The sequence below is a fragment of the Mytilus californianus genome, unplaced genomic scaffold (genome assembly GCF_021869535.1).
Source record: "Mytilus californianus isolate M0D057914Y unplaced genomic scaffold, xbMytCali1.0.p SCAF_10, whole genome shotgun sequence".
NCBI lineage: Eukaryota > Metazoa > Mollusca > Bivalvia > Mytilida > Mytilidae > Mytilus > Mytilus californianus.
Window position 1 is genome coordinate 73,933,249 of NW_026262582.1, and position 23,807 is coordinate 73,957,055.

A 23,807-nucleotide genomic window follows, 5' to 3' on the forward strand; every position below is an offset into this window, starting at 1 on the left:
CATGAAATTCCTATACAAACAAAAACAGTTGTCATTATCTGTTACAAAATTTAAAAAAAAATAGATTTCATGATTACATTTCTATTTTGATTTTAGGTGGTTTTTTTTTGTCCTGTTTAAAGGCGAGGCTTTTTTTCTCGTTGAGAGAACTGGTGTCGATGTCAGATATTTTTTTCTCGTTGAGGGAACTGCATCGTGTCGATGTCTGATTTTGACAATGTCTGTTGAATATATACTCACAACTTGTACACTCTTTGAATATATATACTCACAACTTGTACACTCTTGGTAATATTTAGCTTGACATACTGATATAAGTTGTTAACGTCATTTTGTACAGAGTTGTTTCATTGGCAATCATATCACATCCTCTTATATGTTTATATGTATTTGTATAATTCGGGATTATGTAGAATCCCTGATTTTTCTGGGATTTTGCATAATCACTTACATTATTGTTGATTATATATACTCCCTTAAATTGACCAGTGAATTTACATAATCACTGAAAATTTTAAAAATTATTCAAAAACTTCCATGATATTATTTCAGGGATTATCTATATTACAATACTACAAAAATCCTTTGTGTAAAATAAATAAATCAAAAAAAGACAAATAAATCATCGTTATTTCTTACTTTTTCAAGGTTTTAGTGGACAATTTTCATTTCCTGTCCATTTATCAAATTTAATTTGAATAACAAAATGTAATAATGGACTTTTACAGTGATATAAAACTAAACTGTGTTGAGTGCATTAAGCACATTAACTCATAAACAAAAAGTATTTTGAATTGAAATTAGTAATACCAACATTCTCAATGATAGTGAAATCTGTACATGAATTTATTATTTGCCCAAAACAGCGTCAAATGCACATTCATGTTCTAAATGTGAAGTCACAGTGCATGTAATTTGCTGTATAACAAATGGTGATGAATGATATTGAAAATCTGTTGTATGTTTTCTATGTATCAATGAACAAGGAATTCAAACTTATCAAACTTATGCAACTAAACTTACTGAAAAACAGACAGAACGTTTGCTTGGCAGACTGAACACAATTTAGCAGGAGGCAAACATTGGCTGTTATGCTTTAATGCCGATACTGCATGTTGATCGAGGAAAGGGATACCCCCAAAAAATATATAATGGCCATTGTTCATGAAAGGACCGAAAAGGATAGTGCCTGGCTAAGAAACATTACATTTTGCTTTGATCCTACGCAAGAAATTAACTTGAACAGACAGATTCATTTTTTGGGTACCTTCAGATGTTTCTGATGCACACTCTTTTCGCTACAACGTGCGGTAAAATCACATTTCAATATGTGAAGGACAAAGTGTTTTTTTAAATGAATGTTGTTGAAAAAAAAGCGAAAAGGTGGGCTTGCAAATGGTCGATTGATAAATTTGCAATTGTAAATGTTATCAAAATTTACAACGCAGTTTGTAGAAATAAATGTTTTGTATCAGAGAATTTTGCTGAACATTTTAATATTTATGTTTCTAGAGATGTTTACATATTATTTTATAGAATAAATATAACTTTTATCCATTGTCATTTCATTCCAGTTATTATATATAATCCCTGTCATTTGTTTTCTAGTGATTATGCATATTTCCTGAAAATTTTAGGGTTAGGCTTAATATATGAGCTGCGTCGGATAGAAATCGACCTTATGCAAAGGAATATCAATACACCTGAAAAAATATCTATGCAATGTCTGTGACTGTTTGAAAATTGAGTTGATATAAGAACCCTATAAAACAGACCAAGATTCCTCTTTTATTTCGTATTTGAATGTTCCAAAATCAATTAAAGTCTTATACATGTACATGGAATAGATGCACTTGCATATGGTCGATTTCTATCCGACGCAGCTCAATTATAAAGATATAAGAAGATGTGGTATGATAGCTAATGAGACAACTCTCCATCGAAGTCACAATTTGTAAAAGTAAACCATTATGAGTCAAACTATGGCCTTCAACACAGAGCCTTGGCTCACACCGAACAGCAAGCTATAAAGGGACCCAAACATGACTAGTGTAAAACCATTCAAACAGGAAAACAAACGATCTAATCTATACGAGAAACGAGAAACACTTATGAACCACATCAACAAACGACAACCACTGAACATCAGGTTCATTACTCACTAAATTGACCCGTGATTATACATAATCCCTAATTATACACATTAACTGTAACACATAAATACCTATCTTTTGTTGAAGCCTTAATCTTTACCTCTAGATATATTTGTTTAACTGTGTCATTGGATTGTAGTCTCATTAACAAACAATCTCCGGCGCAGAGTCCATATCCGTTCCGTACATGCTCCGCAATACTACACTTATTATCATATTGAGTGTAGGGAAAACGGTACTATTTATTCTGCCTTAGGTGACAATACTAACATTTTCTAAATTTACCACTTTTTATAATAGAAAACCCGGATAAAACAATTATGTGTGGTGTAAGTACTTTATTATTTTGTTTTAAAAATTGAAGCCAAATAGTATCATGACCAACTTCCAACGGAGCTTGTTAATGTTATCTATGCGCACCGTCATTTTACGCCAAATTTATGAAATTTTTGAAGTCTTTTCAAATAATTCTCTAGAAAATATTTCAATAGGTTTCAAAATTTATATTGTAAATATACACACTGCAGTTATTCATAGATAAATAAAAAAATATATTTTACCCTAACATCCAATCACAGTGCTCCTAAGTTGACTTCCTTCACCTGCCTTGGGTACACAAAAGGCCAACCTAATGCTGGGAAAATGTAATAGTACCGTTTTCCCTGTAGTAGTGTTACGTATTATTGAACGGAACGGATATGATCCCTGCTCCGGAGATTGATTGACATATACTCTACACTATATTCATATCAGTAAAAGATCAATGTTTTCGAGTTCTTATTGACAAACATGGCATATTAAACAACAAATAATACTAAAATAAAACTTACGTGCTGGAATATTTTTCAAAGTCATTTTGCCTGCTTTTTTAAATTTTGCCAAATCCTCTAATCCAGAAAACACTTGATAGAATTTCTTTTTAGGGTCATTTACAATATTTTGTAATTGTTTATCTTCTTTTCCTATTGATATTCCGTGAATAATAAAATCTGACATCAACTTCCGCTGGTGAATAACACTTTGAATATCACCCTCATTGGGTTTGTCAGAAATAATTATTAAATAATTTCGTACATCCACCCTGTCTTTTTGATGAGCAAACATCTTGGTTCTAATATTCGCTAAGGCCGAGGCAAGGTCAACATCGTTAGATTTATATTTTTTGGGGGTCTTCTTTACCGCTCTCTTTATATCTTTAATTTTTACGTACTGTCCCAAATCAAATACGATCTGAAATTTAGTTCCGAAACTAGTTAGCCCAATTCTCACTTTACCATTCTCAGTTGATGACTTTTTCACTAAATTTAAAATAAATTTTAACAGCCTCTTTTTGAAGACCTTTTTCGTCACCGAAGTTGATGCGTGGAAGGCAACAACAACATCAGCGTATTTCTTGTCTAAAATAAAAAAAAGTATACATTTTAATAAATAAATAAACTGTGAGTACGGACATATAAAGAAAAGTAAATAAAGATATAAATGAGTTACATATACTCATTGTAAAGGCACCTGTTGATTGATAAGACCGTACTGTGACTCCTAGATGTCTTTTTGGTACATATGTCGCTTGGTTGCTGTCTTTTTGTAATTTACTCCGCATCTACTTTTATTTATTATATGCATTTTTAAGTGACTTTGATTACAAATATGTTCTGCAGCAATAAAAATCTAGCTGGAAGTTCCAAATTTATATTATAAGTATAAAAATATAGATTTTAAAAAACTGCTTACCATTGACACGTCTTTGCCGCTAACCAGTTTTAGTCACAAACCAAGAAAACGTTCTTCAAGTTATGAAATTTAAATTTATTGTAAGAGTCGATCTCCTGATTTAGTTAATACGTTTGGAGAAAAGGCTGTAAATAGAGGGAGAAGATACCATATGAGCAATACAAAACTGTAAGTCGTAGAAAAACAGACACTACCATGGTCGAGAAGCCAACAAGTCCTCAAAAAACTACACAAAAGGAAAGATTGAGTAAATTGAGCCCTTGCAAGAACTAGAGGTAAACTTCTATGTCATTTGGCATCTTGTGGAGAGTTGTCTCATTAGCAATCATAACACATTTTCTTATTTTTCAAATCTTGGCCACGAACGGTAGAAAGATGTTGGTACACTAGCGTCACCCGTATTGCTCATGACAAGTAAACATTTGGTGATAAGTTGATGAATTCGGGTTATATGTCAGTTACCAAAGAGTATCAGAATATAACGATTAAACAAGACGGAATTTCCACAGTAGTGCCAACAAAAATAGATTGGTATTTTTCTCTGTTATAGGTTCTTCATAGGCACATCGGATCAAATAAAAGCAACAGTAGTATACCGCTGTTCGAAACTCATAAATCGATAAAGATAAAAACAAATCCGGGTTACAAACTAAAACTGAGGGAAACGCATCAAATATAAGAGGAGAACAACGACACAACAAAAACTCAACATTCAAATGTAACACACACAGAAACGAACTATAATATAAATATGGCCATTTTCCTGACTTGGAACAGGACATTTTAAGAAAAAAAATGGTGTGTTGAACCTGATTTGTGGCATGCCAAACCTCCCGCTTTAATGGCAACGTCAAACGACAACATCACATGACAGGACCACAATACAAATAAATGGGAGAACATATAGGACAAAGAAACATACGAATAATAGCTAACAAAAGGTACTAGGCTTAAAATTCAATACGCCAGACGTGCGTCTCGTTCACACAAGACCATCCAGTGACGCTCAGGTGAACAAAGCTTGAAAGCCAAAACAAGTACAAAGCCGAAGAGCACCGAGGACCAAAACTTCCAAAATGTTGAGCCTAACACAGCCAGGGTTTTCTGCCAGGGACAAGAACATCCTTATTATTTAGAATAATTTATAATTTTGCAAACAGTAAATTTTATAAAATGACTATATAATAGATATACATGATAAAACCGAAGTGGGGACTAACTACAGAATAAAAACGGATACATTACATAAAACAACTTAATCCAACATATAAAAATACACAGCCGAGTTAGCCAAAGCATCAACGCACAAAGTGACGTCACATTTGAATTTGTAAAAATATTTCCCAAAAATAAGATAGAATTAGGATTGATTCAAGATTAGATTTGTAATACTGACATTACATTTATTAATAGCAATGAAAATTACAATACTTATTAATATCAAATTGTGGTAGTAATTAGATAATTAATTGTATTATCCAGCTATGTCGGTGTTTCTTCTGAATCAAACTGTAAACCAGATATATCGTATAAAGTTTTGAATATAATAGATCGACAATCAACAAATTATTTCTATAAGTATCCGTGTTCATATGATATACATATTTAAACTGTGTGTATTCATCTAAAATGTATTAAAACAATGCCCATATTAAAGCCCTATAAAGGTAAGGGAAGCGACAGTAATTCACCGATGGTCAAATCTCGTAAATAGGTTGAAATGAGATATATCAAGGTAACAACCAAAAATTGCTGGAATCACATATACTCCAAAAGGAACGAGACCGGTTGCATGTCTTGCTATGCATGTATAGGATTGAGATCTCACTAAACATGTTTAACCCCGCCGCATTTTTGCGCCTGTCCCAAGTCAGGAGCCTATGGCCTTTGTTAGTCTAGTATGTTTTTTAATTTTAGTTTATTTATATGTTTTGGAGTTTAGTGTGACGTCCATTTTCACTGAACTAGCACACAATTTTAGTTAGGGGCCAGGTGAGGACCACCTCCGGGTGCGGGATTTTCTCGCTGCATTGAAGACCCATTGGTGGCCTTCGGCTGTTGTCTGCTCTTTGGTCGGGTTGTTGTCTCTTTGACATATTCCCCATTTCCATTCTCAATTTTAATCATTTCGTTTCACAATTCTTTATATAAAAAAAAAAACAGATAATAACAAAAATGATAATACCTTTCAAAGTAATATTTTGAGTCGATTGTGCTATGGTCACTGGTGGCTGCTTTGTTGTAGGATGGACTGTACATTTACCATATATATGAAACATAAAAATCACAATTATCATTTAATTGATATAGACATAATACTCCAGCAAAACTTATTATTGACATAGCAAGTAATGTAGAACACCAATTCCATGCTAGTCCTGTAATGAGTTTCACAGCTTACTATCAAATATGTACTTAAACATTTTTTATAGACGCTGAACATTTTAACATACTTGAACAATTTGATTACACAACTGTGCAGCAATCATGGATTCACTATATATAATAATAATTGATATGCAATGAAAAATCATTAATGTTTACCATTTCATAGTGCATGGAAAGCGATGTATATAGCTTATGGTCAAAAGGTTAAACTTCTTGCCCAAGGAAATCGTAAATTTTAGAGTATATAAATAGAAAAAACACCAAAAATATCATGCTTTACTACGAGTGGATACTGTAAACCAATTTATTTTCGCGACTTTCGCGAGGAGAAAAATAACGTGAATATAAATCGCCGCGAAATCGTAAAACTTGGATCTTTCCTATTTAACTACATCAAATATATTTGAAAATCGCGAAATTAAATCGCCATGAAGTGGACTAGCAAGGACTAATCGAAATAAAATATACGCGAAAATAAGTTGGTTTACAGTACATTAACGTTGACATTTTACTGCACCAGATGCATATTTCGATAATTATTGTCTCTTCAGTGATGTTCGAATACAACATATTTGAAATTAAAAATGGTTCACCTACTGCAATCCAGGGTTATTTCAAGACTCGAGCAAGTTATAGTAACATCTGGGTCAAGGTTAAATCCGAAAAATTCGTGGTCAGTTGACTGGTATATAAGTGAGGTTTCGTTTCTTACAATAGACCGTTCATCGGTAGTTTCTTGTAAATTATTAACCTTTTGTCTTGTTTGTAATGGTATTATCTGTCATTTTTTTATTAATCCTACTTGCTTTATGCTTTCTATGGTGTATGATCTGTTTAACCTCTCAGGACACATCCTCCGGTTTTCTAAGGGTTCATGTTGCTCAATCTTCAGTTTTTTATTCTTTGTTTTGTAAACCGTAGTTTTTCTTTTAGCCGACGTTTTATTTTATTCCGTGGTTTTGTCAGTTTGTCTTTGACTTATGAGTTTGAATATCACTATGGTATCCACAGCCTGTTCTTTTATCTAACTACTCACCGTATTGTAGATCCAATACTACGCTTTGCAATATGGGTCCCTTCTCCAACTCAGCATACGATTTTACCGTATGTAGAAAAGCCTTTGAATCTGAATAAGTTACCACCTGTTCCAAATCAGGGTGCGGTTTGTCAGTAACAGATATCCCATGAATGACGACACCTTTCTCTCGCAATTTTTTCGCTGTTATAGTATAATCAACACCTTTTTTGTCGACAGTTTTATCCATTATAATAATGATATGTGTATTTTGGAAATGTGATCCTTTCTTAAGAACATATTTCAAAATCGTCAAGAATGCACCACCCAAGTCGGCCATCTTGCTTCGTAACTTTTTATCAAGAGTCAAAATAGAATTGCCAGCCGTGGTTATATCGGTGGATTTGACAAGAATCTGGGAAAATTTACCGAAACTAACAACAGACAAGTCTGTGTCTCTTGAAATACCAGTATAAGTGGTTAATGAGTGTAAAAATTTGACAAGAGTCTTAAAATCTTTTGGTGATGTTGAACTTGATGATTGAAAAACGATTATAAGATGTTTTGTATGATCTACGTTCAATGCTGAAATAAATAACGAAAATAATGGTCAATAGTGTTGTAATCAGATGAATGAGATATAAATACAAAAAGAAGATAAATAAAATAAAACGATGATGTCCTGTATTAATCATTTTAAAATAATTATCCCTCGCTTTGGCAGTTACGGAAAATTTTTAAGATTTAAGTTTTTTTTGTTTTTTGTTTTTTATCAATTAGTTCTGAAAGCGTACTGCAAATTTATTGCAATGAATTTATTTGACAACTTGCTTCCTTCATATCATTTTGTCTTTTACATAAGATGGTCACATTTTACATTTAACATGTCATCAAGTAAGATAACTCTGGTAAAATCATGGAAATAACTCACTTTTGAAATAATGTTAATCAAATTAAGACGAACTTTTTTCTTATCATATGTATCTGTATTATGGGCAAAAGCTGTATGAACATTTAAAAACCATTTATACTGCAATCAGCCAACTATTATACGAATAACAGGTACACAAATAAATTTTTGCTTTATTTGTACTTGTAGCAATAAAGTCTCCTGTACCCATCTTCCATGTTGAGCAATCGGTAATGTGGATATTTCTTTTTGTGTACCAATTTTGGGGTCCTCTTCGCAGTCCGCGTTTAAACTATGTCGATTTCTTTGAAAAATTAGAGACAATGATTTAGATTTTAACAACTAAAGTTTCAAGTGTTGGGTATAAATTTCAGGATAAAAACAATATATGTACATTGTCGGAAAATATATAATTTATTTGTACTCGCTGCAAAACAGGAGAAAAGTAAGACGAGCCTCGCTTTTCGTCCTGTTTCTAAAGCTCATACAAATGAATTATATATTTTCCGACAATTTACATATATTGTATATTTCCATGTTTTCTTGATTGCAAAAAGCGATGAAATGGATATTGCAATAATTTAAATCAGAATATCAATGTAAATGCATTTGTAGTAGGTAGAACATCCTTAGATATTGAAATAATTATTTTCGTGTTTTATTCGCAATAATAAATGCACATTTTGATATCTCAAAGTACTGTAATTTTTGCATAGGTGACGTAATAATCGAACTCTTATGAAATTAAACACTGTCATTCATATTATTAAGCATTACTGCACAATTTTCATTTTTTGAAAGTTTGGACTGTTATAAAAACAATTATTATGATTTTGAAAAAAAAACCACAGAAGACCAGTAAAGTATTCTGTAATGATTATTTATGCTCTTTAGGAAATATATAATGATAACACAAAGAAATACATACCTTATCAAAAGTCTGTGTATGATTTTCTTCAATATGTTTTACATCTTCTTGTACGGTTATCATGCAAAAAAATCGCAATACGAAAAACTCTCGAGGTATATATTAGTATGTTTAAATTGACTTGAAAAGTTTATGCTCTGCTTATCAATAAAAGTCACCAGACAACCCATTGTCAACTTATATTAAAACTGTGCAACATTTCACTTACATAGGAGTATTGATAATCACTTCGGTTTAGTCTCGAGTCATAAAATGCCCTGGTTAACGTTTAAAGAATTCAGGACATTGATTACCACAGTTTTATTTACAAATATCTTGATTTTCTTGTCCAATTCAAGGTTTGAACTAGTACATGTATTAATAAAAACATTTATATTTGGCCGCAGTTTAAATTTTAGCACAGATTTAAATCTCGATAAAATGGTTGAGTTCTCTACATTCATCTAATATTTCTTTTTAGCGGTACTGTATTGTTGTATTCATGTCTCATGTTTTTATTGATAATAAGCATAAACTACTGCTCGGAATCAATTTAAACCCTATGTAATTGTTATCATGCATGACTTACCAGCTGTTGTAGAACGGATAATAACAGGGGCACGTGTTGTCACTGGTGCACGTGTTGCGGGTGGTCGGGCAGATTTCTTCTGTACTAAACAAATTAGTTCAATATTTACGTTATTGTTGCAAAACATTTTCATTCAAAAAAATAAACAAAATGTATTATATACATTTCTTACGAATTCTCAAACTCATGTTGTTGCTTTAACTTTTTTTAAAACTAAATGCTTTATTTTAAAAATGGTTTGAATTTAATAATTAAGAACATAATATAAGATTGAACTTTTTCATCATGTTAAATTTTTAAGATCATTTACAGAGTTGATATATAAAGCGAGTAGGCAAGCTCATTTATTTTTTCATTGGATATGTTGGAGTATGATTCTTTCATCAAATTCCATTATTCTGTTCAGATACTAATTCAAATCGATTTTTTGCTTCGATGAGAAGACAAGTTTGGTTCTTGTTAAGATGTAAGATTAGGGTAGACAATCCTTTAAATTTCTGATATGTCTCTTTGAATTACAAACTTGATAGATAAAGCGAGTAGGCAAGCCCGGGTATTTTTTCATTGAATAGGTTGGAGCATAATTCTTGTAGCAAATTCCATTATTCTGTTCAGATACTAATTCAAATTGATTTTTGGTTTCGATGCGATTCTGGTTAAGGTGCTAGATAAGGGGAGACAATTCTTTAAATTCCTTATACTTTTGAAATAGTCCGTTTATTTAGTGTTTCTTGTACGTTCAATTGAAACAGAAATTGAAATAATTTATGGTACTCTGTGTCACCTAAAAGCTTAAAACATCTTTATTATTATGATTGACACAAAATGTAACACAGATTTTTAATACTTATGTCACTTTTGCAAAATACATTCTCTTAAGTATAAATCGACTTCGATGTTCATTTAGCTATGCGAGAATTGGATTTCATTAACATAACGATTAAATGTTTTAAAATAAAAGTAGTTAAAGAAACGTTAACCCACTGTTTCACTTTTAAGGTGGTACCCAACACCTTGACTAATATTAATTTGGCTCGTTTAATTTTCATAAAATTTTGACAAAATGTTTACATTGACCCTTTGACAAAAATATAAAAATTTCAAAAAATTTGAACCAACCACTTTATCAGAAAAATTTCATTGGTTATATAGCAGTTTGACAAACACTAATTTTGATCATTGAGAAGCTTAATATTTCCTTAACAATACAACGTAATTAAAACGTTTAGCTGATTTTAACAGAGTTATCTCCCTGTAGTGTTAGGTACCACCTTAATGCGTGTTATATAGACTTTAATATTAACAGTTCATTATCTAATTACAGTTAAGTGCAAGTTGTTTGTGTTTTCACAACTTCGATTTAAAGGTGGGATTTTACTTTTCATCCAGTTTGTAATTTCTGTTTGTGTTTCATAGATATTTCATTAAATTCAAGTAAAGTTGGACATCTAATGAACAATTGAAAAATTCAATATAACCTCGAAAATGAGTAGAATGAATGCAAAAATGTCGTATCTAGTTATGTTTATCGTTAGTACAATAATGAATTTTCGTCGTATTTTAAACTGGGAGTAACTTTTGTCGAAAGCTTAAAATCTAAAATCAGAGTTTATACTTTCATTTTTTTACCTTAAAACGAACAATGTTCCCACTTTCTACTTACATGCTCGAATCTCATTTGTAATCTTATGAACATGAGAATCTCCTTTTACTAAATCAAAGTAAGATTTTGCACTTTGATGATAAGTATCTCGTGGTTGGCTGACCATCGACAATAATTCATTATTGTTGGCTTTTGCGACACCGACAGTGAATATCGTAACTCCCATATTTTTTAGATTATTTATTTCCTGTGAAGCGGCATTCGAATCAGACGTGCTACCCATATCGGTTACTATGACGACAGCTGTCGGAACCCCTTCAGACATTCTAGCGCCACCTGTTTTCGATAAAGTCTTTGTTCTAAGTAGCCGAAGGGCAGCTGTTAAATCAGCTTTACTATTCCTGAAAGGCTTTGGTTTCCATTTTTGAATAGCTTTTCTCAATAGTGATTTCTTATTGTATTTATTCAATCCAAAAACCTCCTTTACTGCTGCACCATAATTTATAACAGCTCCCCTCGCAGAACCTGAATCTACTTGGGCTTTTTCGAAAAGTCTCGAAATAAACAACTTCAGTCCTTTATTAAATTCCTTGGATTTAAGTTTGTGTCCAGCGTGGAACAGAATGACGACATCCGCACTCTCGCTACCTAAAAAGACAAAATTACCAAGTTAAACATGAACAGCATAAATTAATCCTCTGACTGCGGTATAGACATTTATGTCCCTTGTCGAGATATAAGAAACAATTCAAACAAACAAATGAATAATTACAAAAAAATTAAGATTTATTCAGAAAAGGGCGTCGGACGTATGTCATTTCTACTTATATACTTGGATCCTAAAGATTCGAACAAATAACATTATGACGTCATAATAACAGACATAAGGTCAGAAAATACAGATTGAAGAGGTTTTCTTAAATCTTTTACACAAAACTTAAAAAATAAAAATGCCACGTTCACTCTAATACCGTTGCGGCCAAATTTCTCTTAAATCAGAAATTACAATATAGATTATCGATGATTCTTGATGAGAGGGGATTTCGCGGCTAAAATTTCATCGAAGGGCAATAATCCCGAGATGAGATGTTACAGAGGAACTTTCTCGTGTTCTTAAAGACCATAAATAATCTGTGTATCGCCAATTTCCTAACAAACCTCAATGACATAGGCTTATCACGTCATGCACTTTTTTTACTCGACTGAAGAAAAAATCACTCGAACGAGTGAGGAGGAAAATTATCATACAGAAAGGTTAAAGAAAATAGCGATAATAATAAAAGCGTTTGACACTGAACCCGGACAGGTATAAAGCTTAATGAAGCAAAACGTAGAAATGATGAAAAAAATAGATCTATAAAGATTGTACAATTGTGAATTTATTTGCTTTTTATTTGAAATTTAAATCGAATCCACTTTGTTTAAGTATCTACAATGTCAATTGTGAACAATCTAATTAAAGAACGGTAAAATACGACAATAGTTTTGTTCAAAAAGATTTGAACTTTTCATTATTTTCAATGTCATATTGTTATTTCTTTGTTTTATTTAAGAATTCAATATTATATGCTAATTTAAATTTTTCATCAAACTGAGACTCTTTCTTAGTATTTCTTAGAATCATTGCTAGGTATTGCAAATTACAAAAAAAATAAACACGCAATCTATTTGGTTATTAGGGTATAAATTGCCTTTTTGACATTGTGTAATAGATCAAATTTATTCGTTGTTTGTATGTTTACTTGTTTATGTTAATATGTCATTTTGATTGCGTTAAGCCATTTCAATTGATATTTATATTGTCTCTTTCTATGTTGTAATGTTACACTATTATTTCATGTTAGGGTGAAGGTTGGCGCCTGTTAAAACCCGCTGTATTTGTTTGCACCTGGCCTAAATCAGGAACCTGTTTCAGTGGTTGTCTTTTGTTGATGTGGTTCCTAAGTGTTTCTCGTTTCTTGTTTTTTATATAGATAAGACCGTTGGTTTTCCTGTTTGAATTGTTTTACACTAGTCATTTTGGGGCCCTTTATAGCTTGGTGTTCGGTGTGAGCCAAGGTTTCGTGTTGAAGGCCGAACTTTCACCTATAATTGTTTACTTTTAACACATTGTGACTTGGATGGAGAGTTGTCTCATTGGCACTCATACCACGTCTTCTTATTTCTATATAAAGACAAGTCAAATCTTCGTCAAAATCAGATTTGATCGGTGAAAGCACACGTGATGTCATAAAGTAGTGATGTCCTTTATTATAGACATTTCCGACAACTACCATTTATACCCTTCAAAAGTAGTAAATAATAATATTCAGTTTTATTTATTTGTCTTGCATCTCAACGGTATCAAATGTTCACAATGCTTTTTAAAACATATTTCGGAAAAATAATCGCCAATAAGCACATACTTGAAATTGGATATACGTATTTAATGAGAGTACTATGTATATTGAAATGAATTGTATATGGAATATCAAGATTATTAGATATAATATATATGGGTCTTACCTGCAGTAAGTTTCCTTCTCTTGGTTACATAAAGATCCCATGCTGTGGTGCAAACAAGTCACGTATGAAAAGTGCTCGGTGTAGCTAAGTGATGATAGCAAAAGTGAAAAAGTTCAAGGCAAATCGAATATGCTGACTGGAAAATGACTGAATTGTCTTATCGGGGTCTGAATCCATCAATTTTATTTTGGAATGGTATACTATATACAAAATTAATTAAAATGCATGTAAACATATTACCGGTTTGGATATACTCTTTATTTTGGAATGCAATTTAACAGAAAAGATAACATGTAGTAGTTGTGACCTATTGGGCAATCTAAATTAAGAAGAAAATTGTATAATGAAATAATGTTAATTTATATATGTTTTTATTTACATATTGATATTTTGAAATGGTGCATAAAATACACTTTTTAGAACGTTTCCAAAGTTTTCATTCATTCTGATTAATATTTAAGCAAATTTCGAAATAATGCGCAACATTCTTTTCTTTCGGAAAACAAATCTCATGTCGATTGGTTTCTAATTTTGACTTGTATACACGGGTGCTTTTCATGAAATGAGTAAATAAGTTGAAGTGAAAACAAATGATAATGGTTTCTTTTTAAAAGGCTGGAATTTTCAAGAACTCGATGAAAAAGAAAGGACGTGATGTATTAATTTAAACAAAATCCCTACGGACACTTGCAAAAACAGAAGAAAAAAAAAGATTTTTTTTTTTTTATCGCTAATCTTCATTATAAAGTTAAAGAGATAGCTCTTCCAGTCAACACATATAGTGCACTTTCAACATGCAAAAGTGAATAACTGCAATCATCTACTCTACTTCGTGCAAGTAGAAACAAAGTACTGCAGAGGGATAAATAAAAGTGCTGCAATCTCCCTTTGTGTCAAGTAATATACGTAATATTGAGTTTACCAGACCAATATAAGAGTAATCATCTGAATACATATTGGCAAGTATGCTTTGATTAATTGATTGGTGTTTGCTTTACGCCGCCTAAGCACAAAAAGGCTATATGGCGGCGATAGTATAATTTGATAAGGTGACCGAGTTTCTATTATGTGTAACAATAAAGTGTATCAAGTTCGATTGCATGGGGTTCCGCAAAATCAATAATGGACAATATTCTATTATTAGAGGACAAGTTAAACTTGTGCATTAACTTTCGTCAGATAATAAACTTTATACAGATTATTTTTAACGTGGTGTTTATATATATGTAAAAGGTTTAGAAATATGCTCAACTTTATTTATAATATCCGAAAACTCATACATATTCGTTCTCACTCTCACTCTCTCACTCCATACACACATACACACACACACCGAGCAAATCATTGGTTTTCTTCATTCAGTTAGTCTTACTAATCTGTCGGTTGTAATACATCCACACGCAAGTCAACAATAACAAATTAACTAACACATATAGGACAGGGATAATTAAGGTTCTAAGTAAATAAAGTTTTTTGTTTTATTCATGGATGAAATTAACTCGCTCAAGAAAAAAACATCAGACGTTCCTATAACGAAAAGAGTTATTCTCAGTATAATTTGTGCTTATATCCTTTATTTGATGCTAAAACTGCAGACGTTTCTATAACAAAAAGAGTTATTCTCAGCATAAGTTGTGCTTAGAACTTTTATTTGATGCTAAAACTGCAGAAGTTTCATTACAAAAATAGTTATTCTTAGCATAAGTTGTTGCTAAGAACCTTTATTTGATGAGACTTAAAAGAAAACACACACATGACAACACTTTTGTGCTTAGAACCTTTATTTGATGCTACTACGAGACTTACAAGAAAACACACACATAATCTGTCACATGACAACACTTTTGTATGAACGACACAAAGAAAGACAAAGGGAAGCATGCATACATAAATAGCGCATGCGTGCTTGTGTAAGATAGTATATCTATGATCCATGGTTGTCCACCCTTTATATATTGATTTCCATTTGTTTTTTTCATTTTAAGATAATTCATATATTCCTGTACCACTAATAATATTTACACCTTTTTAAAATATCATCGAAAGCGTCTTTTAACAACCTTTTATCGTAGTTTTAAACGCCAAAAATTTATTTTCACTATTAAATCTTTACAAAGTGCTGTTCTCGATAAATATCAGATGAAATTTTATTTTTGTGATCCAGAAGACTATATGTAATAACTCGGTTTTTTTTTATTAGATAAGCAGTAAAAGAATTAACATATTCCACAAACGCTATATATACAGGACTTTCGAGAATCTCACTTCCGAAATCACAAATCTGATTTTAAAATTTCAGTTAAATACGATGTGTTTCCCTAGTAAAGGAAGTTTACCGGAACGTGGTTCGCAGCAGAGGAATGCAATGGTGAAAAGTGAAATAAAAACAATTTGTTTCTTTAATTTTCCAACGTTTCCAGATTCATAATTATGTTAAATTTGAAGAACGATGCAGGCCAAAAGACCTGTTATATATATGTCAACCAAATAGTATTAAACCAACAGGGGTTGAACACCGCTAATCGTTGATTCTTTGTTGTGCTTCATCAATCTCCGGCGCAGAGTTTATGTCCGTTCCTTACATGCTCCGCAATACTACACTTAATTGTCGCGAGGTAGTTTACTTACATACAAGGGAACAAACTGTCTTCAAATTATAATTTTAGAACACATTAATGATTCCGGAAATGAGTTTCTGGATAGGGCTATAGTATCTCACTGAAGAGTAAATCATTTTGTTTATCTTATAATAAATTTGACATTCTCAGATCTTACGACAAATAGGACAACCACAAATTCATGAACACGTAAAAAACATAGCATGCACACATACTTACTTTTCAATTTAGATCCTAAAATTATAAGAAAAACAATAAAACATATTAATTGAACTTAACGAATCAGTTTAGTGAGTACAGATGATTTGTATACACCTGATTTTATTTCTATTCTATCGTTTCTTTCATTTTGTTAAAAAAAAAAAATTCTTCATAATTCCCGCATGAGAATAATCTGGAAAAAAATTTTGTTCCGGCATGTAATTTGCATTTATAAATGGCAATTCATTTAAATAATCAGTTATTATGTTCTTCTCCAAATTTTATAGATAAAGAACACAGCTTGAATAATTTAATGTACAGATCATAAAGAGAATTAGCATAAAGTCCTGCCTTTCTTTACACCAACTGCTGACATTTAGTTCTCACTTTTTTCTTTAATAAACAGGACAGAAAATAAAAATTTACTTCTGGTATTTAAGTCTTTTTTATTCTCTTGATTTTGACTTTAGACAAAAACTCATCAAAGAAACCAGGCGTATGATTTGGCACGATTTTCGTCTACATAAGGCTCGTCAGTGGCGCTCGAATCAAAAAAAGTTTGGAAGACCAAGTCAAAAACGAAGACAAGTACTGAAATATGGTAACAAACATAATTACACTATGTTGCTTAAATAAACTTACCTGTTGTGAAACCTAAGGAATCAATGGTTTCTTCAAGAACGGGTCTTAAGTCCAATTTACTTACTGAAAACAAACAAGGGAAATACTTTATAATAATGTAGCTATGGAATCAAACATTGACATTTCCTAAACAGGAAACACTGGCATCACTCAGTATTAAATTTAGGTGAAGTGACTGTCACTTAAAGGTATCCAGACCATAATCAAAAAAGCATTACAAAAAAAAACGAACGTCAATGTAAATCTAAAAAGAGGAAAGTCCATAAAACCTGACAAAATCAAACGCTTGAAAAACAAAATAGTGATTAAATATTTATGAGTAAATCAATTGAATGGTAAGTAATTAACATCATTTTAAACAAATATTACGTTCGCAAGAGTAGGAGCTCCCGTAGGAACTATGATCCTTTTGGAATACCACGTGGTCAATGATTATGTTCCGAATACAGTATGCAGCAATGACAACCATATAATAGAAAAGTATAAATGTAAATTTCAAATGTAAAAACAAAGAAATGAATGTCTTTTTATTAAATTGTAATTTCTTGTTTTATCTTTTCTACTTACTTAAAACTCTAACTCAAAAATCCAAGATAACAAAATGAATACAGATGAATTTCAAAAATACAGCCATAATGAAATGGTGGTACCACACTAAAATTAATTTGGCTAGTTTAATTTTCATAAAATTTTGACAAAATATTTTACTTTGACCCTTTGACAAAAATATAAAAGTTTCAAAAACTTGAACTACACACTTTATCGGACAAATTTCATTGGATATATAGCAGTTTGACAAACACTAATTTTGATCATTGAGAAGCTTAATATTTCCTTAACAATAGAACGTGATTAAAACGTTCAGCTGATTTTTACAGAGTTATCTCCATGTAGTGTTATGTACCCCCTTATTACAAATTGAAAGTCATGATGTGATTATGGTATGAAAGTCTGTGAAAAACAAAACAAAAAAACACATGGCTTTATGAATGAACTGATTGGTTGACCAGGGTCATTTGGGGGAAACGCGTCTTTAGATATTGTGACTTGAAGATATTTGCTATGTGAAGTAAATTTTTCTCTAGGAAAAAGCACCAATTGGAAGAGCTTGGTTATTTCTACCTTTGCTGCATACCTCCGCTGTGCTGCCGCGCAGGCATATTGCAGTTACGAAGTTGCAAATGGATGGATATATTTCTGGGAATTTCCAAGTGCATACAAGTTTGCAGTTTATCTTTTTTAGGCAAACCCTTAATCCCTACTGTGGCTTTTTAAGCATTCGGGGCACCGAATACAAACCAAGATTTCTTGCAACTCTAAATATACCATAGCAAGTTCATTTTCTAATTGTTGATGATTTTATGAAGCTTGTACTCCATACATGTCGTTCTGATGAGTTTCCGTTGTTCATATTGAATAAAGAACATAGAACATTTGTCAATTAATAAATGACAATACATTTCGATCAATTCTCCCTTGATAGCAAATAGCGAAAAGTAAAACTACACACCATCATTAGCAATCAGAAAGTGAACTTTAAATGGTATTTTCAGTTGAGGTGTATTTTTAGACATACACATTTATCTTATCTAAACATACAAGATGGAACCCGGTCTTGCAATCTAGTTGTCAACGCTGGAAGTTGAGCTACGTCATTTAAAATGTAACTGAATTCCTGATTAGAAGCGACAGAAACAATCTCGTTCGGATTTTCGAGGCCAATCCCAATTGTAAAAATAGTAGCTCCAGCATCTTTCAATTCGTTACTTGATTCATCAATGCCATCAACGTTTATATTGGAATTGGAATCAGTAATAACTACAACTCCATTCGGAATGTCTTGTCTATCGCCTGCTGAATCCGCTAACATCTGATCCCTGACAACATTTATTCCAGCCCCAAGATTGGCTCGGTTCGATTTAAAATTAAAAGGAATTTTTTCAATTGCTTCAACAACCTCCTTCTTTGTACGATATGCTTTTAAGTCAAATATTACTACGCCGGATTCACGATATAGTGCGGCTCCAACACGCACTAATCCAGAATCGATATCTGCCCTTTCTATGAGTGACGTCATAAAGTTCAATATTTTCTTAAATTCTGCCTGGTACATATCATTGGAAAAATGAAGAAGGAAAACCAAATCTTGTTCGTCACTATCTGCAAATATATTTATTAATAAATTATCATAAATTATTATTGTTTTTTTTAAATCCTACATCATTTACAAAATATTTGTTGAATATCGATAATTCGAGCATCAGTTCCTACTAAAAATGCACAAAATGTAATTTCAATTAATAAGAAAATGAACAATTTTAATATAAGCAATTCAGAAAGTATCTGGAAATATATGTATATTTATATATAATATATACGTATATGGTTCTACTAGATAGCAATACAATATGGTTCTACTTGATAGCAATACAAAGAAGGTAAATGTCGAAAAAAAGTACAAAAATCATAAAGGAACTGAAGAGGATTACTATGTATGGTTACTGTATTAAAAAATTAACAGTATAGTCCATTAAAAAACCGTTAAAACTTCGGATGGTAAATCTTTCGGTACTCGATTGAGGAATCGATGAGTCAACCATCGTTTTTGAAGGAGTTTCATCATCCATCTGTTAACATCATAGTCAATAACTGACATGCGGTCGATCATTGCTAGCTAGCAGGGCAAATGTTATCATTCTGTTGTTTTTTTCGCCGACCATCGTTTGAGCTACGCTTGCAACGTCATTTTTTATCCTTTATAGTATCTCATTCGCGGACAAGTGGCTAACCTTGGCTAGCAGGGGGGTCAAATGTTGCCTATCTTGTATTTCATTAGCAGATAAAATGTCGACCATCGTTAGGGGTTGTCAAGTGTTATCGTTCTGTAATGTAACGCTCGCTCGCTAGCAGAAATGAACTTTGTTTTGTCTTTTTTCACCAGAGTCTGACTATGTATTACCTAGACTGCACTGATTCTTAATATTATGAAATAAAATTATGTACATGATTATATATAAGTAACTTTTGTTTTCAGTATGAATTGTAAATATGTATTGTATGACTAAAATCCCCATCTCTATCAGTCAACAATCATCATATGCCAAATGGGAAAAGTCTTACATGGGAAAGAGCCAAATTAGAGATCACTTTTTACAAGTATTTGACTGACATAAACAGTTTTTAGAAATCATGCTGATTCAATTTTTGTTTAAAAAACACAAGTATTATTTCAGCTGAAGAAAAAATGTACATTATGTAAGTAAAACCGCAAATAAGTTTGAGTGGCCATTTCAATCTGTAAATAAAAATATCTGTTTAGTAGTTGTGAAGTTACACGTAACAAATATCCGTTTAGTATTTTTGTAGTTATATACATGTGAAATATATCCGTTTAGTAATAGTGTTGTAACGTGTAATAATATCCGTTTAGTATTGTGTAGTTATATACGTGTACATGTATCTACAGTAGGGTATCAGTATGGGTGGAGCCGTACATAAAGAGACATGACACAGTGAAAACAACTGAAGACAACTGATTCCAAGATGTTAATGAATGTATATTAAATGGTATACAGTGATCTTAAATGAAATCAGTAACATAACGAAGTTTAATGCAATGTAAGAGAATAACTAGAATCACATCTAAAAGGTGCCAATTTATTTCAACACTTGTGCATTTCTACAATTAATGTACCTTCCGTGATACTGGAGGTTAAAATGTTTGAAAACTAAACCCTAATAAAAATTTTAGAATGCTGATACTATTGAAAAACACCAAAAGTATATTAAAACTTGATCAAGGAATCAGAGCTATGCACGAAAAAGATAATTTCTTTACTTCAAATGACTTTTGGTAATGGTAAAGATTATTTTATCCACGGATTTTACAAAAAAAAGATTTTTTACTCCAATTTATCTCTTTTTATAAAACATATAATAGTGAAATAGCGATTTTGATAAGATCGTGCTTGTGTTCAAATAATAATTGATTGGAATATCATGAGATGAGGAAATTTTTGCAGCTTTTTTTTATATATACAAATAAGGAGGATGTGGTATGAAAGTCAATAAAACAACTATTCCAAAATGATGTGGGTGGAAAGAAAACTCATCAAAGATACCAAGGTAGTAAGTATGCACGCCAGATGCGCGTTTTGTCTACAAAAGACTCATCAGTCATGCATGAATCAAACAAAATGAAAAAGCCAAATATTGTAAGAAGAACATTAAGGTCCCAAAATTCCGAAATGTTCTGCCAAATACAGCATCTATTTCTCTATTCCTATCAAATATAGGTCTCCATACGGCTTTTTTAAAATGAGTAAAACGTTGACAACCTGATAAAACAAACAAAAGACATATCTAAAGTAAAGCCAAACTTGGGCAAGGAATGAGAGCTTTGCGATATGGAGATATATTCTTAAATTCAAAATGATTTCCATATTTTATAACAGCAAATTTTAATCAAACATATTCATTCATTTTATTCAAGTTCCAAAGTACCGGCTGATGGGTAAATAAAGGCAATACTAGTAGTAGTATACTGCTGTTCAATAGTCATAAATCGATTTAACTGAAACAAATCCGGGTCACAAACCAAAACTGAGGGAAACACATCAACTATTAGAGGAAACAAAGCGGAACAACAGAAACATTGGGTAAGTCATACACAGAAGTGGTATCAAACCAGTGGTAATTATAACATTAACGGTACTAACTTTACTGCACCTGGTGCTCATTTTGACAACTAATATCTCTTCAGTGATGTCGAGGCCAATATGTTGAAAATCCAAAAACTAATCCAAAAAGACCTATAGGATAGTCAAATCTGGACAAGAAATCAGAGCTTTGCGTTAGGGAGTTATATTCTTCATCAAAGAAATGATTTCCAAATTTTTAAACAGAAAATTTCAATCATACAATAACCGTATTTTCATGAAAGTACCAAGGTACTGGATACTGAGCTTAAGATATTACTTCAACTTTCCAAATGTTTTACTCTCTATTTTTCTGTAAACCAACAGTCAATCAACATCTGCAGATAGAGTATATATCTGTTAGTTGATATGACATTCCAGGAATTACGTTTCTTATCATGATTTCCTTGACAGATTTTCGCTTCTAACAGGGATTTTGGACCATTGATTCTTAATGGTGAGGTTAATATCATCTGTTTGAGGATTTTAATCACACAATCATGATTTTGTTGAAGTTAAGTCATATCTGCCGTGGCCATAATCCTGTTCTCTTTAACTCGCTAATGGTATAAACGAATGCACTGGAATTTTGATTTCCCTTTGAAAACACGATGGGTAACAGATATATATCTGTTCGATCTTTGCTTACAAAGAGACGAACTATTATATTATAAGAAGGATGGTCTCAATTTGGTGATACTAAGTATCTTGCTAGACCGTTACTGTATATTAATTTTAACATTACAAAAATAAAAATATTTTGTTAGTCTTAAATACATTATACAGTAAGTGAAATATAGAAAAAAAAAACGAAACATGGAATTAAATTACACATAGCAGGAATGAGTATAATAGCACAAAAACGTGAATTGACGTGATTATGACGTAAAATGTACACCACATTACTGACGTCATACCGAACTAACCTTCTATGGGTGTTAAAAAGGCTGCGGAGGACACTGAAATAAAACAGTCGTTTTACTTGATTTACTTTCAATATTCAACTCAGTAGCAGTTAATGAATATTGTAAAATTTATAAATAAAACAACGTAATTTATAAAAAAAAAATTTTAAATCTTATTTTCTTTTTTATTTGAATGGATATTTAGAAATATAAAACTTAATACAAGATTTAAAAAAAATCTTTTTGAAAAATGTGATGAATTTTTTTTTTAAATCAGTATGAAACAATATCCATAAAACATGTTTTACATTATTTCCTTTACACATTAACATTAACATGAATGTTGTAATAAAAATTTAATCATTAGAAAAGCTTCAGACTCACAGCGACATATTTGGTTCAAAACCTTATTCTTAACCACTAGAAGATCTTTCATTTTGTTTAACTTGAGAGAATATTTTTCAGCTGGCTGGCTGGCAATGTTTTCCAAATAACTGGAATCGAATTCTCCAATTGCAACAGTCACTACATTAATTTCAAATTGATGAAGAGCGTCAGCCTCTTGTTGTATTCGCTGTACATTTCTATTTGGCTTCCCAGTGGTAAGAAGTAGGAGAATATCCGGAGCATCTGTTCTGTCTCCGTACGCTTCAAAGAATACCCTGCGTCTGAGTATGTCAAAGGCATCTGCCGTGTTTCTGTCACCAGGGTAATAATATGCATTGCGAATACCTTGCTGAATTTCAACCATGGTTTTATATTTGTTAAGAAGGAACTGCACATTTGCGCCTGTGCTAAATGTAACCATAGCAACACGAACCGCTCCTGAGTCAATGTCAACGAATTGAACGAAGTCTAGCAAGAAATTTTGCATTTCTAAATAATCACTAGAACTATTAACTGATGTATCTAAAAGGAAGACTAAATCCATGGGTTTAGAGTC

General features: G+C 31.8%; 1 protein-coding gene across 1 annotated transcript in view; it reads right to left on the reverse strand.

The window, feature by feature from the left end:
- LOC127719167 (uncharacterized) overlaps nucleotides 1-23,807 on the reverse strand; it is a 177,001-nt gene that overhangs the window by 35,621 nt on the left and 117,573 nt on the right. The window contains exons 6-13 of the mRNA XM_052225190.1: nucleotides 18,862-19,422; nucleotides 17,263-17,325; nucleotides 16,639-16,653; nucleotides 11,357-11,944; nucleotides 9,694-9,777; nucleotides 7,309-7,872; nucleotides 6,070-6,135; nucleotides 2,984-3,550 (exon numbers count right to left, since the gene is read on the reverse strand). Coding sequence (XP_052081150.1) covers nucleotides 2,984-3,550; nucleotides 6,070-6,135; nucleotides 7,309-7,872; nucleotides 9,694-9,777; nucleotides 11,357-11,944; nucleotides 16,639-16,653; nucleotides 17,263-17,325; nucleotides 18,862-19,422 — 2,508 coding nt within the window. The remainder of the gene's footprint in view (nucleotides 1-2,983; nucleotides 3,551-6,069; nucleotides 6,136-7,308; nucleotides 7,873-9,693; nucleotides 9,778-11,356; nucleotides 11,945-16,638; nucleotides 16,654-17,262; nucleotides 17,326-18,861; nucleotides 19,423-23,807) is intronic.